At 50.1% G+C, this 19,325-nt stretch overlaps 1 protein-coding gene across 16 annotated transcripts in view; it reads left to right on the plus strand.

Moving 5' to 3' along the window:
• PLEKHA6 (pleckstrin homology domain containing A6) overlaps positions 1-17,294 on the plus strand; it is a 133,636-nt gene extending 116,342 nt beyond the window's left edge. For 12 of the 16 annotated variants that reach the window (XM_033092243.1, XM_033092246.1, XM_033092245.1 and 9 more), the window contains 13 exons: positions 53-148; positions 2,351-2,462; positions 3,058-3,197; positions 4,147-4,296; positions 5,585-5,714; positions 5,923-6,029; positions 6,924-7,100; positions 8,163-8,330; positions 8,408-8,541; positions 9,059-9,204; positions 13,157-13,323; positions 13,479-13,602; positions 14,259-17,294. In XM_033092243.1, coding sequence (XP_032948134.1) covers positions 53-148; positions 2,351-2,462; positions 3,058-3,197; positions 4,147-4,296; positions 5,585-5,714; positions 5,923-6,029; positions 6,924-7,100; positions 8,163-8,330; positions 8,408-8,541; positions 9,059-9,204; positions 13,157-13,323; positions 13,479-13,601 — 1,650 coding nt within the window. In that variant the 3' untranslated portion in view covers position 13,602; positions 14,259-17,294. The remainder of the gene's footprint in view (positions 1-52; positions 149-2,350; positions 2,463-3,057; positions 3,198-4,146; positions 4,297-5,584; positions 5,715-5,922; positions 6,030-6,923; positions 7,101-8,162; positions 8,331-8,407; positions 8,542-9,058; positions 9,205-13,156; positions 13,324-13,478; positions 13,603-14,258) is intronic. The other 4 variants (XM_033092255.1, XM_033092259.1, XM_033092253.1 and 1 more) reach the window with 2 other exon arrangements.
• The last annotated feature ends 2,031 nt before the right edge of the window (positions 17,295-19,325 follow it).

Consider the following 19,325-nt stretch of genomic DNA (forward strand, 5'->3'; position numbering starts at 1 on the left):
AGGAGGAATGCTAAGCGATGGCAGCTTTCTCAGTAAACCCTCCCCAATGCAGGCCTTGACGAACAGCACCATGGAGTATGAGAACCTCGAGTCAGAGGTCTCTGCCTTGCATGATGACCTCTGGGAGCAGCTCAATTTGGACATCCAGGTAAAAAGGGCCCTGAGCTGGCAGGGCCTTCCCCTATATGCTGTAGGTCTTCCCCTTTCCTTTTGTCCAAAAGAGACCAAAGTGGCTCCTTTCTTGCTTTAGAGATTTCAGAGACTTAACATAAGAAGTTGATTCTAAGACAAGACAAGGTTCAGGGCCACTCAAAGCCGACTCTAAATTTCAGGATGAAGATAATGTGGGATTCTTCACTTGCATCAAATCACAGGGGATGGAGTCAAGTGGAAGCATGGGAAGCATTAGGTTAGACATCGGGTGTTTTATGACTAAAAGGTTGTAACAGACCTATAAATATAAATATACGAGGTCTGACAATTAAGTTCACAAACTTGCCACCGTGTGCTTACATTGGCAGCTCTGTACAAACAGCTCGGTGAGGTTTTATAACCTTGATGTATCAGTGTCTCACAGCTGGGTTCATGTCGACGTGTGGTGGTGTCTTGCTGAGCGGTGTTCATTATTGTTGCGTGTTTCTGTGTGCCGTTGTGAGAATGTCTGAGCTTGAATCAGAGCAGCGAACAAACATTAAATTTCTTATTAAATGTGAAAAGAGTGGACGTGAAATCAAGGGCATGTTAGTCCAAGTTTATGGGGATAATGCCATGAAGAAAACGGCAGTGTACAAATGGATTCAACGTTTTTCTGAGGGGAGAGAATGCGTCACTGATGAAGACAGGTCAGGGTGGCCAGTAAGAGCAGAACTGAGGAAAACGTTGCAAAAATTCGTTGAATTGAGCGTCAAAATCGTTGGCTGACTATGAGAAGTGTAGCAGACCAAGTAAACATCAATAGAGGAACAGTTAGGAAAATCTTAACTGAAAATCTTAGCATGAGAAAGGTGTGTGCAAAAATGGTCCCGAAGGAGCTCACCAATGAGCAAAAGCAAAGAAGAGTTGAAGTTTTGGAGAGGCAAGACGATGTTTTGGGCTTTGTTATTATTGGTGATGAAACATGGGTGTACCAATACGATCCTGAAACAAAGCACTGAAGTGCACAATGGAAGTCAGCCAATTCTCCACGACCAAAAAAATTCCGTCAGTCCAAATCAAGAGTCAAAATGATGTTGCTAACGTTTTTTGATATCAAAAGGATTATTCATTATGAATTTGTATCAACTGGAGAAACAGTTAACCAAGTTTACTGTTTGGAAGTGCTGAGAAGGCTACATGAAAAAGACGAAAACGACCTGAACTTTTCGCCAACAATTCATGGCTCTTGCATCACGACAATGCCCCAGCTCACACGGCCCTGTCTGTGAGGGAGTTTTTAGCCCGTAAGCAAATCACTGTATTGGAACACCCTCCCTACTCACCTGATCTGGCCCGCAATGACTTCTTTACCTGAAGATAAAGGAAATATTGAAAGGAAGACATTTTGATGACATTCAGGACATCAAGGGTAATACAACAGCTCTGATGGCCATTCCAGAAAAAGTTTTAGGAGGTAGGGTAGTGTCACGGTCAAGAGAGCACCAGCTCTTGGAACAAATAGACCCGGATTCAGATGGGGGTCACACAACTTACTGACAGATGGTTGGGCATCAGTCCCTTCATCTGTGAAGTGGGGACGGCTGCTGCCCTCGCCTCATAGTGCTGTGCAGCCTAATGGGTTAGTACACACAAAGCGCTTAGCACGGCTCCAGGTGGCGGGGGTGCTAAATAAGTGCTGGCTGTTATTTTTCAAAGAGTGAACATTGATATTGAATATAATTTATGGCTCTTTGGATACGTGTTGGCTCTGGTATTACAAAAGGGCTGTTTGGAAGGGCAGAAAAACAGGAAACTGGAAGCTCTCACCCCTGGAAAACAGACTACCATGAAATGTCCACTTAAAGGGGCCTTTGCTCCAAGACCACCCTGGTCTCCCGTGGGGGGCTCTGAGGGGCGGGCCCTCACTCTCTCTTGGTTCTGAAGCCTCAAGTTTACCAAAAGCCCTCTTCTCTGGCAAATCCGACCTCCATGTTATAGATGCTGAAGATACAGAGGCTGTCTGTGAAAAAGATCAATGTGCTGGAGAGGTGTGTGTGTGTGTGAGGTGTGGTGTGTGTGTGCTGGAGGGATGTGTGTGTGTGTCCACATGCGTGTGTATGCAGGTTCCTGCCCACTGCTGGTCCGAGGGATGCAGGGAAAGGGCTGGGCGGCTCCTTAGCAGCCACTTCTTTGACTGGCTCTGTGACTATTGCAGAACGAAGTGCTCACCCGGCAAATACAGAAGGAGATCTGGAGGGTTCAGGACGTGATGGAGGGGCTCCGGAAAAGTAACCCTTCGCGGGGCACAGACACAGCCAAGCACAGAGGTGGGCACCTCCTCCACCTGCCTCTTGGGCATCTGACCTCGCTAGAAATGCTCCAGTGTCTCTGGCCTCCATCCCACACTTCTCAGGCCCTCACATTGTGTTCAGAGCCTGTCAGGGCCTTTTCGGGGCTCCAGAATCTTCCCTGGACCCTGGGCGGGTAGGTAGGGCTCCCTTACACACCACCCCCGCCCCCCAGGTTAGACCAGGTATACCATTCAGAGATGCTTTCGACCCTGATATCCTAGATTCTTCCCCAGAAAAGGTCAAAGAGCAGAAGCCATGGGCCCCTTGGTTGTCTGAGACTACTACCTTAGTAACTTCGTTCAGCCTTGGGAGGTCGAGCTGGCTTTCTTTGACATCTTGGGAGCAATCACGTCCTTTCCTTCCATCATCTTCCCCTGTGCAGCACACCTCTCCAGCATGTGACCCAGCCCCATTATAGGGACCTTTGTCAGGCCTGAGTGGCTCTGAGACACTAAATCCTCCCTCTCACATTCCCGGGTCCTCCCTGGCCTCTTCCACCTATGGAGCCCATCGATACTCCAGGTCATACCCCTACCCCATCCCTCATGTCTCTCCTCTTGTTTTCCCCAAGGAGGACTTGGCCCCTCGGCCACCTACAGCTCCAACAGCCCTGCCAGCCCTCTCAGCTCTGCCAGCCTCACGAGCCCCCTGAGCCCCTTTTCACTGGTATCTGGCTCTCAGGGGTCCCCCACCAAGCCTGGGTCCAATGAGGTAAGCTGAGAAAATGGAGTAGAAGGTAGGTGAGAGTGGGAGGATCAGGTCCTCATTTGCCTGAAACTACACAAATTCTGTGCCCATCCTTCCCCAGAGCCTCCAGTCCTAGTGCTTTGGTACTCTGTCTAAGGTAGTCATTCTTACATCCAGTTTGGTGACCTTCCCTCCAGATTTCTCCTTTCCCTGCTCTCCTCTCCATCTGCCATCTCTAGCTTCCTCTCAGGGGAGTCTCTTCCGTAGCACCAGGATGGTTAGCAAAGATACCAAATACTTTATAGGAATTTAAATCCAGGATTGTTCCATGGGTAAGAGGGTTGAGGGCTGGTATGGGGAGCAGTTTCCTAGTCAATCAGCCAGTGTTTAGTGAGGCTCTACTGTGGGTGAGGGATGGTAGCTTTCTCAGAAAGACACCCATGCACTCCCAAGGCTTTCGCTCAGGGAGCCCAGTGTCCAATGGGGACCAAGACCAATTCACAGTTAACAACCAGCCGCAGGAATATGGCACTGGGTGTCTCGATACTGAGCTGAGCCACAGGGTTCAGACTGTAAACACTCCAATGTTCCAGAGAGGGGGTAGAACTTGTACTGGGCCATGAAGCACTGCAATGGACAGCTAGAAGAACAGGCATCGCAGGCAGGAGAGATGGCAGGAGCACAGGTACAGGGGTGGGAGTGTGTCCAGTGTGATGGTGAGGCAATGAGGAGAGAGCTTTGGAGAAAAACTGGGGAGCAATGGGGAGGGGTACACAGGTGGGGCTGAGCCTGGAAGGCTGGGCAGAGAGTTAGCTGTGCAGTCGGAGCTCTGTCCGGACCACGGGTGGGAGTTTGATGACCCAGGGCCCACCGGTCTCAGTGATGTCGTCTGTCTCCTGCTAACGCTCTTTTCTCCTGCTCTCACAGTGGCTGCTCTTGTGCCTTCTAATGCTCTGGCTTCTCTCTGCCTCAGGAGCCTGGCCCACCGCGGCCTCCCCTCCCCAAAGCCTACGTCCCCCTGGAGTCTCCTCCCACCGTGCCTCCACTCCCTAGTGAGAGCGGCTTCTGGCCTTACCCCAACTCCCCTTCCTGGCACCGCAGTGGCGAGACAGCCAGGGGTCAGGTACCCAGCACTTTTGGGTCCTGGAGGGCAGGGGTGGAGGGAGCGGAACAAAAGGCCAAGTGAGGGGGCAAGGCGAGACCCTGAGTCATTTCCCCATTCCAGTATTACTTGTCCTGTACCTCAATTTCTGCTGGGCCCTCTGCCCAGTCGGACTCTGGAATCAGGAAAGGGGTGGTTGAAACACTCACACAGGCCCTCTTTTCTCTATTTGCTTTCTGTGCACAGTGGGGAAATGAGTCACTCCTGGGTGGCCCCGGGCCGTGGGTGATGGCATGACCCACTCACTACCAGCCTGATCAGACGATGGGCATCAAGGGACCCCCCAAATACACATACACATACACACACTGGTGCTGTTCCAGTCTTTCTTACTCTTGTCCACCCCAGACCCCAATCGTCCCATAACCTATCCCTGTCTCTGCCTTGCCTGTATCCTCCTGAGTCTTACCAGACCCTGGAGTGTAAGGATACAGGCCCTTTTATCCCCTGTTCTGGCCCCTTCTCTTGCTTGGATCCCTAGCCAAGATCCAGGTAAGATGTGCAATTAGGTTTAGAAGAGATTGCATGGTGAATAGACTAGAGTCCTGTGCCTAAATTTGGGAAACCCATATTCTCATCTCAGCTACTGGTATGTGCATAACCCTGAGGGTCTGCCCAGTAAGGTGGGCAGAGCAGGTAACAGCACCTCTGTTTTACCGATGAAGGAAGTTGATAGGACTTATCTGCGCTCTCTAGCTGGGCTGGAGTGGAGGCTTCTGACCTCTGGCCTAGGCTTCTTTCTCTATGCCCCTCACTGAGACTTAGATTCTTCAACTGCACAATGGGAGGCAATGGCACAGATGATGGCTGAGGTCCCTTCTAGTCTCCTGATTCTGTGAGCCACAAGCTAAGTGCCCCTTTTCTGCCCACAGAATCTTGGTACCAAAGCTCACCTGGTTCTTTTGCTCCAGTCTTGGGTGCTATCCCAACAGAATCCTCAGAGATCCTTGGTCTGTAGCCCCCTCCTCTCTGGCTCACAGCAAGTCCATCCTTCTTGGTGCTTGCCAAGGGGACAGGTCAGGTTAAGGGGCTTTCCCGAGGCTTGCGCCCTCATTGCTTCCCAAGATGACCTTGCATTTGGCAGCCTAATGCCTCCCTGCGCACTTCCCAGCTGGCACATATAGAGTGTCCCTGTCCCATGTTTTTAAGGGTTTGCACTTCAATAATTGCTAAACAAAGAAACATCACTAAGAGCCAAATTCCTGGCACTCACTCCAGCATCAGACATCTTCTCATCCTTTCTTCCCAGCCTACAGCAAGCTGTGAGCAAAGCAAGAGAGAGCCCCACCAGACATCAGCCCTGGATACCTCTAGAGACACCAAACTTGTGCCCACCAGGCAAGAAGTGGAGGCAGAGAAGCAGGCAGCTCTCAATAAAGGTACTTCCTGTCCCATCCTCCCCTAGATCTCAGGCTAAGGGCCAGAGAGGAGTCCAGGAAGGCGCTCACTCACACCCAAAGAGAGCACTTACCTCCCAGACCTTTCATCTCCAAGGTGGACAAGACTGAGCCTCTCTGAGAAGCAGGCTCCCTGTCTCTCTGCCTTCCTCTCTCCATGAGACCCACTGGCTGCTCTGTCTCCCTGCAGTGGGCATTGTGCCCCCACGGACAAAATCACCCACCGATGAAGAGGCAACCCCATCACGGGTCGTGAGGAGGAATGCCAGTGGGCTCACCAATGGACTCTCCTCCCGGGTGAGTATACCCTGCAGGCTTCAAGAGCTCAGGCAGGCCTGAGCCAGGTCGGCAGCCCAGGGGCCTCTGTGTGTCCACCCATCTGTCACTACTGTTCAAGAAACCCGGGCTGGAGGAGGAAAGCAGAGCAAGCAGGAGGAGGGCAGCAGCCCCACTGGGGGAGTTCTTTAGGAAGACGTGGCAAGGGACAAGGAAGAGGTGCATAACAAAGATAAAACCATTTAACACAATTATTAGGATGTGCCAATGATGACATACAAATGCAGCAAAAGCCAGTGTTCAGAGTCCAGGGTGCTGGCTGAAGGCAGTGTACTAGTGTCCTGCGGTTGCTAGGAAATTAACAAAATACCACAAACTGGGGGGCTTAAAACAATAGAAGTTTATTCTCTCACAGTTGTGGACGCCGGAAGTCTAAAATCAAGGTGTTGGCAGGGTTGGTTCCTTCTGGAGGCTGTGAGGGAAAATCCACTCCATGTCTCTTTCCTAATTTCGGGTTATGGCTAATAATCCTTGGTCTTCTTTGGCTTATAGACACATCACTCCAACCTCTGTCTCCACCTTCAGATCACCTCTACTCTATGTATCTTCTTATCTCCATAAGGACACCCACTATTGGTTTTAGGGCCCACCCTAATTCAGGATGATCTCATCTTGAGATCCTTAATTAGATCTGCAATATAAAGGGTATTATATTATATCCTTAATTCTATCCCTATTTCCAAATAAGATCACATTCACAGGCACTGGGAGTCAGGACTTCGACAGATCTTTTGGGGACCCTTATTCAACCCACTACAGGCAGGCTTCCCAGAGAAGGGAAATTTAAGGGATTAGGACAGATGGAAAAGCTGGGTGGGAGATGTGGCACCTGTCAGAGCCCGCCTCCCACTGCAGCAGGAGCGCCCCAAGAGTGCCATGTTCCCGGGCGAGGGCAAGGTCAAGATGAGCGTGGAGGAGCAGATTGACCGCATGCGGAGGCACCAGAGCGGTTCCATGAAGGAGAAGCGGAGGAGTCTGCAGCTCCCAGCCAGCCCGGCCCCTGACCCCGGCCCCCGGCCTTCCTACAAAGTGGTAACGTCCACCCAGACACCCATAGGCATGGCCTGGCATCTGCCAACACAGCCCACTCCTATGCTGTGGCCAGCCTGGGCCGGAGAGGTGGAGGGTGGGCTGGGCATTAGAGAGGGAGGGGGTGGGGAGGACACAAGCTGGGCACCTAGGTGATCTGGGGGAGACTTCTCCCCACCGAGCAGAAGAGATCCTGCAGCGTGTGTTTTCTTTCTTGTGTTTAAAGAAAAACAGGCCTGGAAGTACACACTGTTCCCCCAATAAAGTCCTGTTCCCCTTCCCCAATAAAATCTTAAAAAAAAAAAAAAAAGAAAAAAAAAAGAAAAAGAAAAATACCTCACGAAAGGGATGCCTTGACGGTTTTGGTTGGAGTAAACTATAAAAAAATTCAGTTGATAGAGGATAGTAACAAAATCTGCCATGCAGAAACAGCCATCGCTTATACACATTTCTAGAGCATTTTCTATGCACCTAGCGTTGGGCTGGGTATACTGAAAATACTCGTAATAGCTCTGCATTTCATGACTCCCTTTCATGTTATCTCATTTAGTCCTTTCAACAATGCTGGGTTAGTAATTATTATTCCTATTTTAAAGAGAGGGAAACAAAGTCACAAGAAATTAAGAGAGTCCTGGGCCACACAGCTATTAAGTGCAGAGCTGGAGGAACCCAAGGCATCTGCCTAAGTTTTCTTTCCACTAAATTTCAGAAATACAGGAAAGTTATGACTTTATAAGTCCTGCCCTCAGTTTACATTCTAGTTGGTGGATTGGAACTTCCATAATATGAAACAGTAAGCAGTCATTGTAAGAACACTGATTCAACTGTCCAAAATATATGGCACAGGAGGTGAACACAGGACACAGTAGGATGGGAAGTGACAAGTGTTGACAAGAGATAATGAGATTTTACCTCCAGACACTTGCAGGTGGGCAGGCTTTGGATAAGCAGCACAGAAGCAATGGGCTGGTGGCCAGATTGGGCGTGCTAGGCAGGGACAGCGAGGACACGGCACAGTTAGGGCTGCCTGAAAGCACCAGTAGCAGTGGAGGTGCCGTCCCCTAGGTGCGCCGTCACCGCAGCATCCATGAAGTGGACATCTCCAACCTGGAGGCGGCCCTGCGAGCAGAAGAGCCTGGTGGGCAGGCCTATGAGACACCACGGGAAGAAATTGCCCGGCTTCGAAAGATGGAGCTGGAGCCTCAGCACTATGACGTGGACATCAATAAGGAGGTGAGCAGAGTCCAGGGGGCGAAGGAGGAGTAGAAGCTCTGGGAGGGATGGAGGCAGTGACCTGGGTCCCTCCACAGCTCTCCACCCCAGACAAAGTCCTCATCCCCGAGCGGTACATTGACCTGGAGCCTGACACTCCCTTGAGCCCTGAGGAGTTGAAGGAAAAGCAGAAGAAGGTAGAGAGGATCAAGACGCTCATTGCCAAGTCCAGGTAACAGGCCTGGGTGAACCTCCACTTCTGACCACCTGGCACCTAGGACACCTGAAGCACTAGTACCACTGATTCCAGCACCCCAACCCATGTTGTTAGGGGCCCTGAGCCTCCCCAGCAGGGAGCAAATGAAGACAGTGGCTCAGGGCAGTGGACTGGGCCCAGCCCTGTGGCCAGGGCAATGAAGCTGCCGTTGGGTGCCCAAAAGACCTGCCACGCTCAGGCACATGCTCTCATCAAAACAAACTGACGGGTTGCCCTCTGGTGGCTTATTTTCTCCTTTAAAGCTGTTCTAAATGTTTACTTGAACTTTCTAATTCATTTAAAAATATTGTGGGTAGGGGTCCCAACATGTGTTTTGCCAGGTCCCACTCACCCCTTGGGACAACCTTGCTGGGGACCAGAGTCTACACATGCACAGGCCCTTGCCCCCTCCCCCGCCAACCTCAGTGCACAATGCACCCCAAGCCAATTGGACCATCCTGTCCCCCCACTATGTCTGTCTGTACCTCTTCAGTATGCAGAACGTGGTACCCGTCGGCGAGGGGGACCTTGTGGACGTGCCTCAGGACTCAGAGAGCCAGCTGCAGGAGCAGGAGAAGCGGATTGAAATCTCCTGTGCCCTGGCAACCGAGGCCTCCCGCAGGGGCCGCATGCTGTCTGGTGAGAGGTGCTGGGCCTCCCTCCACCAGGGAGACTGGCTGACCATGTGTAAGGGAGGAGGCAGGGCACTGAGAGAGAGCCAGGGACAGAGAGGTACGGGGCCAGGGAGATATTCTTCAAAGTCAGGATGGGCATTTATTGAGCACCATGTACTGTGCTAGGCTCAGGGGGGTGCACGGGGACCAGAATTGCTGGCATGCCGGAGATCAGAGCCATAATGACTCTCCTTGCCGCTATATGGAGGAATGGCCCAGGCCATGCAGAGATCACAGGGAGCCATTCTACCTGGGCAGATTGGGAAAGGCACAGAGAAAAGGTGATAACTGACTTGATTGGGAAAGATGAAAGTATTTACTAGTTGTGGAGTGAGGGCCAGGTATTCCAGGGTGTCCTTTCACTTTCCATTCTTGCTGCATACAGATAGAAAGCATGAGAGAAAATGGTGCAGGTAACCAAGGAGCTAGGACTAATACAATCACCACTTTGGCTACTGACCCCAGCCTACTTTTCTGCTAAGAAAAGATGAATCTGAGCAACTGACTGCATCCTGGTGTGAAGTGGACACTGTGAGGTTAAAGTCAACAGGATTAACTTCTGCTTGGCCTGAGACATGGCTCGGAGTAGATGAGAGTGTAATTGGCAAGGATGAAATGAATGAAGATGGGAAGAATTGAAGAAATTCTGTATGAACAGGAACATGAAAGGTAGAGGAGACAGTGGTTAAGTCATGAAGCCTGGGAAACGGAATAGTTCCTCCTTCTCAAGACAAGGTGGTTACAAGGGAGAGGGAGAATGAAGGCTTTGAAGACAAGTCAAGAGGGATGGATGCCAGATTTGTGATGACTTTGGTCAAGGAGGTAGAGACAGATGTACCGGCCACAGTCCCAGCAGCTTGGGCGAGAGTCAGGCAACAAGCAGATAAGGATTTTGAAAATTCAAATCAAAATACCTGCCTGGTGATGTGAGGAACGGAATAAGGAAGCACCTGGCACAGTGCCAGGCACTCAGTAAGTGCCCAATGACACCAACCAATACCTGTAGTAGTGGTGGTGGTGGTGGTAGTACTAGTTGAAATATCAACAGCTGAAGTAGAAATAGGAACCAGTTGTGTTTTGGGTTTTGTTTTTAGCTGTTTTAAATATGGATATTTCAGAAACCAGGGGGTTTTAGGCCACAAAGAAGGGGATTTAAGTAAGCCTTAAGGAAGAACCTACTGGCAATTAGGGTATAATGGACATTAGATGGGTGGCCAGGGAAAGCCCAGGAGGTATTTCAGAGAGAGGCTAGGCTGTCAGTGGGCTGGAGTTGAGGGCAAGAGAAAGCATGGTCTTCAGAGAGCCCTGTCCTGCCAGAGTCAAAAGGCAGCAAAACCAGTTTGGCTGCAAGGAGGCCTCTGTCAAACCTCGCTGTCGTTTAGTTGTAAAATGAACTTGGACCTTCCAAAGATCAAATTCCACATGCTCTGGGCAAAAGACTACTTCCTGTTTCAAGGGTTAGAGCTCACCACACTGTTTTTAATACTTCCCTCTGCCCCTGCCCCCGCCCCTGGCTCTCGCTACTACAGTTTCCCAGCCAAAGGTTCCACAGAAACAAAACCCACCTGGCCTATCAGATTCACCCTCTGCACACACACGCTTACATTTCAGGGTCTGCACTGAAAGCAAATGGTCACCTGGCTTTTGCCAAAACCCCAGCTATTTAAAAAATGGCTGTGGCAGGGCTGGATCTCAGACTTAGCTCACTGTTCCCACTGCCCCTGGCCCCATGGCCCAGACTGCCAGAGCTGCAGGTCTGCCAGGCATAGCAAGGAATGTTCCTGGGCACATGCAGTGTGGGCATAGGTCCGTGCTGGGGACCTATGGGTATGGGGACACTGGGCACAAGTCTTGAGGACAGTGCAGCAGACGCGGGATGTAGAGTTAGTGCCTGAGTATGGATGTGTGGCATGGATGGTGTGGTCAGTGACAAGAGTTGCAGTGTTTGTCAATACACCTGGTGTGTGCAGATGTGACAATGTTAGGTTTGTGTGGCATGAGGTCATGTGTAGTGTCTGTATCAGTACTGTTTGTATTTGTGTGTATTCAGGTGTGTGGAGGAGGGAACGTTTGAGTACAAACACAGGAGTGTGTGTGTGTGTGTGTGTGTGTGTGTGTGTGTACGTGTGCTCTGTGGGTGCTGTGTGCAGACCCATTCTTTATAAGTACAGGTGGTATTTGGTAAGCTGTTGGAGTGTAGGTTTATGTATATATGGCAGTATAATACAAAGGTGGAGGTGGTGTTTATAATGCACGTGTTCGTGTGCAGTCATCTTTCTTTGCAGTATGGGGATGATAACAAATCGGTGTATATGTTGTGCATATATTGCACAACAGTGTATATATTGCAGTATTTGTGAACATCTATTTGTGCGATTTGGGGAGAGCACAATCTCATAAATGTGAGTACATGTGACCCATTATTTGTGCCTGCAGATGTAGTAGTTCTTGTGAACACACAATTATAATATCACATCTGTCCAGTACATACCTGCAGCATATGTGAATTCTAATTATTTCAGTGGGTGTATTCCTAATATATATTTAGAATTTCTCTGCCTTCTTAAAAAAATTATAGTTAACATAATTAATCTTTCTTGCTCTTGCTCCTTTAAAGTCATTATAAACACCCTTATCTTGCTGACTTCTGTTAAAGGGATGCCCTTAGGGGCTATAATTGGCCCAGGTCTGTTTGTAGCTGTGTTAAATGCTCCCCAGTGGTCACACTCTTAAAGTTATTATGTCTAATTTTTACAAAAGATTTTCTCTCTTCGTTTGTGCCTTCTTATAGATGTCTCCGTTCCTTTCTCTCTTCAAATTTTTCTGTTTCTAATCGCCCGTGGGCTAGAAACCCAGTTAGTCTACACCTAGTAGAAGTGTGTATAGGTAAGAGTCACTGGACTCCAAGGAGCTCTTCTGTGAGTAAATTGTAAGAGCTTCACTGCGTGTACATTGTGACATCTATTTGGTTTCCTTGACATGGTCCTTGCTTAGCTTTTGGGGTTTTGACTGTTTTAGGAGCTGAGGTTGCCGGATAACTAACCATCATGATATAGACATGCACAGGAATATGTGTTTCGAAAGCATTTGTGAATATATTTGTATGTGAAGTTACAGGTGTGCTGGGCCATGTGGAAGAAGTGCACAAACACACAGGTGTATGAGTTGTGTGCCGTGAGTGTAAAGATACAGTGTTGCCAGATCCCATGCACAAAGTCCGTAGTGTGTGTGGGCAGACATGACTTCCTGCTCCCGAGAAAGTGCTATGCCTTCCATACATATGTGGGTGTGTGTACATATGCAATGGGCACTGCACTGGCCCTTTCTCTTGCACAGAGGACAGGAAAGGTGATGAGGTCCCGGCAGGGTGGGAGCAGTGGAGCAGGAAGTTCAATGCCAGGGTCCCGCTATTGGAGGAAACACAGTGCGAGCCTGGCTGAGGCCTGGCTCTTCTCTGAGCCTGAGTGAGGACATCCTCTCTGCCCTCCTCCTGTCTCACAGCTGCGCTGAAGGCGGCCCAGGGCCCAGAGACTGCATAGAGCTGAACCCTAACAGTACAATGCCTGTCTCATTGTTCTCAACGTGGACTAATAATGATAATAGAGCAAAATCTCATTAATTCAAAGTCACCACTTAAAGGTTCGTAATGATTTTTTCGGGGGTGGATGAAAGTTTGCCTTTCCTGGACTGATGCTAGAGGTCTTGAGTAGTAGTGTTTCTGCGCCCTGGAGCCTAGGTTAACAGAACTCACTTTCAACCTGTCAGAAGCCTGGATTGACGTAGTGATCACTTCATTTCAATGTAGTCATAAATGGGGGCCTTAATTACTTGGATTAGTGTGGTTTTACTGCACTATTAATCATTATTATAGTGCTATCACCGTGGATAAGGTACCATCCCCCATCTTGTCCACACAGTAGTGGAGAGGTGTGTGAACCTTCCTCCCCATGGTCTGGATAGGAGGGGAGCCTTTGGCTCAGAGAGGCCGGGCCTTGCTCACAGTCACACTGGATCTCAGCAGAGCCTGGATTCAGCCAGGCCTCCTCTGGGGCCCCATGCTCTCCTCCACAGCACCTGGAACCAGGTAGGCTCTGCCTCAGCTTGAGTAAGGCCCCAGTCTCCGTTCTCCTCTCTGCTTGCCTCCTGCCCTGCTCCCTGCCCACCGGAGCAGGGCCTTGCCTGCTCACACCCCCCACCCCATCCACCCCGATTCACTTCCCTGTTCATTTCTGTTTCCAGTGCAATGTGCCACCCCAAGCCCTCCCACCTCCCCTGCTTCCCCGACTCCACCAGCCAACCCCCTATCGTCTGAATCCCCACGGGGCATCGACAGCAGCCATACCATGCGGGTCTGAGTTCTGACGTAAGCACTTTTCTACTGTATTTCATCCACCCCAGGGAGTGGGACCCCTGCCCTCACCCACAGGCAGCCATCTGTACACTCTCATTCTGGCATTGCTTCTCCCCTCATCCCCAGTGCCCCACGCCGCTCTTTCTCCGCCATCTCGACGCTTGAGCCCCAGCATCCCTGTGCACTGCTGGACTAAGGCCGGCTGACAGGGCCGCTTCTTGGAAGCTGCAACGCCAATGGGCTTTGCTTCTCCAGAAGCAGTCAGGGAACAGTGCTGAGGCCTCCCTTGCCTGCTGTCAGGAGGGAATTTCCCAGACACCCCATCTCTGTGTTTCCTATTGGTCAAGTCTTCCATCTGTTGAGATACACAGCAGTCCTGCTTCAGGAGCCCCTAGAAGCTGTTTCTCCCAGATCACTCCTAGATGTTATCGTAAATGAAAATAATAGCGGAATCTATAGCCAAAGGCTGGGTACCTTCCTTACCCCTAGCATACAGCCGCTCAGTATCAGGCAAGTGGAGAAGCACACTGACTTCTATTCGTTTGTTCCCCTCTCTCAGGGAGAAGGAATGGGGCAGGTTTCCACAAGGTTTTTACAAGAAGAGAAAGGTTGTTTAGGGTCTGCTCCTCTGTGTAGCACTTTTCTCACTCGATTTCTCTTTTCTTTAGTGCAAGCCCTGGCCGAGGCTGATGCTGTGAAGCTCCACAGAGCCACCTTCTGAAGCCCTCCTCTGCCTGCCTGGGGTCCTGGCCCCACATTGGCCCCAGCCCCTGTGCTCCCATGGGCAAGCGGCAAGGAGCTCGGCTGGGGACCAGGGATTGCTGCTGAGAGGAACATGGATACCTCAGTGTCCACACACCCACCACACCTGGCCCTGAAGCCCTCACTATACAGACGGTGGTCCTAGGCCAGAGCCCGAGATGATGGGGTGGGGAGCACCCTGTTTGATGCCCAGGTCATGGGGAGCCTAGGCCTGACTCTGGCTGGGGTTGTGACAGCCCTACTGGAACATTTCCTGATGGAGAAGACACTGTGGTAGGGAAAATGCCCTGGGCTACCGTAGGTTAGGACTACAGGTGAAGAGAAGATGGACTCTGCCTCTTCCAGCCCTTCTTGACACCAAGAACAGCACCTGCCATCATCCCCTTCCTCCATCAGTCACACCCTACTGCCCCAGGGCTTTGACACATCTCTGCTTATCGGTGCTCCTTTGGGGTCCAGTGGAGACTGACCACCCTGCTTCAGCCAAAGACAAGATGACACAAGATAGGGAGAGGCTCCTTGGCTCCCAGAGGGGACAGTGCTGGCTGTGGATGGATAGTAGCAGGTCTGTGCAGTGTCTGAGGGGAGGTTGAGAAGGGGAAGGGAGAGGAAGGGAAAGAAGCAGAAGGACACATTTGTAAATAAGAGAACAGAATGGAAAAGGGGGTGGGATAAGTTTCCCAAGGTGGAGCCTTAGCTTGGTGCCAAGTAGAGTGCCAGACTGTCAGTTCTGCCCCTCCCTCTTCATCCCCAGGGTCAAGGGGCCTGCCAGTGCAGTGGCCCCAGGAGGACCCCCTGGCGAGTACACGGTGGCCTTCAGCTAAGTTGTTTGGCAGGGGCATATGGGTAGGGAGTGAGGGGGCTGCGTAGGACAGTCTAGGAGATAGACGGTACTTAGTAGATCTGGGCCTGGTGTCTGCCTCCCCTAGTGGGCTTGGGGCAGAGAGAACGACACAGTGTGGTCAGCCTTGGGGCCTTTCCTAACCACTTTCGTGACATGTTGTTGTCTCACTTCCCCCCTAGAATGTGCTGTGAGCCAGCTGAGAGTGTACCCAGGCAGTGGGGATGCAGTCTTAACCTGGGAGGCCAGATCGTAAACCCCACCCCACATCCCAGGCATCCCAGATGAGGACCAGTCGAGACTATGTAAAGGATTCCCTTGGAGCTTCCCTCTCTTCATCCACCCACCCAGGACAGCCAGTCAGGGACAGACAGAAGCCCACTCATTCTTGCTCTGCTCCACCCACCTTGAAATGAATGTAGCCAGAAAGGAGGGAGGGGAGAGAGTACAGCTGAAAAGTTGGCCCCTACGCCTTCTGTTTGCCAGAGTTGCTGCCCCAAGACTCTAGCAGCCCCAAGAACAACTACTTTACCTTCCACCAATTCTTCTCCACTCGCTCATGGTTGGGGCCGTTACTGGTTCATATGCAAGTAAAGATGGCGGTTCATTCAACAAATATTTTTCGAGCACCTTTATGTACCAGGCACTGTTCTAGGTGCTTAGGATATTCTCCAGCTCCTGGGGCATTACGTACTAGGGGGATTCTGCTTGTCTTCACTTCTAGCAGGTTTTCTGAACATGACCCTTAGCTACATTTCCCATCTTTAGCATAGGTCAAGCTGTCCTTTCTCCCCCACAGACTGGCAGGAGGAGCTGGCTTCCAGGTAACCCTCTTTGTCTTTCCCCACACCTTTCTCCATCCACAAGACACAGATTTTTCGGGGCCTTCCATGCCTTCCCCTTCTGTTGTCTGTCTCTCCTTTTAAGTGATATTTTTAAAAATACATGTAAAATACCAAGGATTAATGTATGCACCTCTGTCACTTCTCTCTCATGTCTTATTTCATAAAGCTGGCCCTTTATGTTGCTTTACATGCCTTAATATATGTTTTGTGAAGATTATACATATTATAGATATATATATGTAATATATATATATTTGTTTGGATGTCCGATCCTTTCCTGGAACTCCTGCCCAGGCCCATTTTCTCTCCTTTACTTTCCACACCATTCTTACATGTTACAGCTATATCCCATGCCTTTTGATCCAAAGAAGGGGAGAGAAAAACTTATTTTGAGACAGATCTATTTTACGCTTTTGTTATAAAAGCAAATCTATTTTCAAAATGTGCAATGTCTGAATGGAATTGGCGAACGATATGAGACTGGGGTGGCTGCCTCTAGGTCCAACACTCCACCCTTCCCTCTTCCCCAGCAGCACCTTCCTCCCATTCCCCAGTCTGCAAAGGGCTCGTCCCCACCCAGAGAGCATTTTGCCAGAGCAGGACATTCTCTTGGAAATCGTGGTCTAAGGACTTGATTGCACTGTCAACTCTTGATGACCCTCTAGGATTATTGGATATGAATCCTCTGTAAACACATGTGCACAAAAGTATACCCATGCAGGCACCTTTCCCCCCCCACCCCCCGAAATGCTCCTGGACCACCTCTCTCCACCCTGCTGGAAAGGGCAGGCAGTTTAATGGCAGCCTGTGTCAGACAGCACCAAGAATGTCAGTATATTCCTTGATGGACCCAGGATATGGTGCAAATGCCAACAGGAATTATTTGGGAGCCCTGGTTCTTCTGCACAGATGTATTAGGTGCCTTGGACTTCTCACTCTGCTTTTCATTCGGACCTTCTCTGGTCTGGGTCACATCTATGGCATCTGTTTCCCTCTGGGGCTGTTGTTAAGGGCCCTGTACTCAGTCTGGCATCCATACTGCAGAGTCAGCTTCTGGGCTGAGGAGGGTCCCATGGACAATGTAGCATCTCAGTTTTGCCCGTGAAAGCCCCAGGACTTTCCTCTGACTGGCTCTCACTGGGACACCAAACTAAGCCAGCTCAGCTTTCTAAACTGCTTATCAACTGTTAAGGTGGGTGAGGGCTCTCGCTCTGCATAAATTTGGGCAGGATGGAAGTCTTTTGTCCAGATCTGGAGTCCGGGGTTTTGGAATCTAGCACAGAGCTGCTAGCCAGCATTGGAAGCCTGACCTCCCAACTTGACACTCAATGGCCCCTGTTCCCAGCCTAGAGCATCTTGCTATGAATGAATGGGGCCCAGGTGGAGGCCCGGGGCTGAGTCACCTATCTGGGGACAGTCCTGGTTACTAATCTGGGGACAGCCCTGGTTACCTTCCCAATTAGCATATTACCTCCCTGATCAATAACCAAGAGGCTGCAATCAAATATTGCTACTATCACTTTAAAGATTTTCTGAGGTTGCAAGCTGTGCACATTTGCTCTCCTGCCTTGGTAAGAGGCATGTTCTTGGGGCAGGACTGACTATAGCAAGAGGAAACCAATTCCTTTCCCGTTTTAGAACCCGCCACCCCCCACCTGGATGCTCTTAAAACTAAGGAAAATATGAAACACACACACACATATATATATATATATACACACACATATATCTATTGATGCACATACGGGGCCAATCTGATTTGCTAGTATTAGACAATAAACCATACAAGGAAATGTATGAGCTCAGTGTGTTTATTTAGTATAAAAGTGACCTTAGAAGAAGAGTTAAGGTAAGATAAACAGAGGGCATCTCTGTCAGGGGACCAAACAGCTAGAGCAGCCTCTTCGCATCTTTCTAGCGAATGAGTCTTCTCCCCGGGGAGGGGGCATCCTGACTGACAGGCGAGAGTTTGAATCCCCCTCTCAGCAGCATTCTTTTTAGATAGAGGTACTGAAGAGCCCCCCGAGAGCTCTGCATTTGTACCTTGCAAGTTTGTATAAACCCAATACAGGAAATAAAATGGTTTGTCTAAGTGGTGTGTCTCCTGCATTCTGTGTCCGTGTCTGACTGTGGCTGTGGCTGGTTCGTGGCAATTTATAGGGGTTCTGGGGCCAGGCCTTCTGTAAGAGCAGAGCTGGGTTTACAGCACATGCACCATCACCACCAAAGCCCCGCCTCAGGCTGCACATGTCAGCCTCCATTCCAGGCAGCAATCCCCGAGTTCTCAGAAGAGTGCCACCGCCCTCATGAATCAGGCCATGATAGTGTACTGCCAACACCATGGTCATCTTTTTGGCCCAGGTGACCCACGAACAAGGCTTGTCCCAAGGTCCTGTAGAATGGAAGTATCAGATGCTTCAGGCCCTGGGAGCTTCCCCTGGATTTGGTCTCTGAGATTGAGGGTAGGACTGTAAGAGAAGAAAAATAATTCTCAGCCTTTCTCAATTACTACATGATGCCCTGTGTTTGTGTTTTAGAGTATAAGGTCTATGATTGTGGGAGAAGAGGGGGGACGCATCAGAAAGGCTGCAAAAATTCTTTTCATCCAAACTCAATGCCTTTGTTTCACTTTTCTTGGCAGGTACTCAGTGGTTATCAGTTGACACTCAGTGTGAAGGATTTTACCAGATCTGCTCAATTTGAAATCTTTCTGTAAAGAATAAGAATTAAGAAGCCCTATAAATTCTGTGGGGTGGAGCTTAGAGAGAGAAAGTGAACACAAGATAATGGCAGTCCTCAGCTGGACTCCTGCAGGATGTCTGGGGAGAGATGGAAGCATTAATGGTTCAAAGAAGAGAAGACAATGGAGAAAGAGGAGATGGGAAGGCAAGCTTCCTCTAAGTCCTGATTTTGCCTTGGTCTGGTTCTAACGGCTTGATTTGAATACTGGACACCTGTCCTAATCCCTAAAGGGCTAGTAGAGTGGATACAAATAAAGTGACCATTTTTTGGATTTTGTAACATAAGAGCTATAAACCTTGATGTCCTTTGTGAATAAGGGAGAGTTGGGACAAGATGAAGGCTCAAGACAGAGGCATTTTGGCCTGGGGAAGTATATTGGAGAACTTGTCGATTTCTGGGGCTGGGGCTGGGTCTCTATCTGCAGCCATTCAGGCCAGAGCCTTGGCTTGGAGAGGAGGTGGGATGTGAGAGCACAGAGCACCACGGGTTGTTGCTGTACCCACGAGCAAGGGCTCGCTCCTCTCCCGGGGTGATGGCCACAGGTC

This window comes from Rhinolophus ferrumequinum, chromosome 22 (genome assembly GCF_004115265.2).
Source record: "Rhinolophus ferrumequinum isolate MPI-CBG mRhiFer1 chromosome 22, mRhiFer1_v1.p, whole genome shotgun sequence".
Lineage (NCBI taxonomy): Eukaryota > Metazoa > Chordata > Mammalia > Chiroptera > Rhinolophidae > Rhinolophus > Rhinolophus ferrumequinum.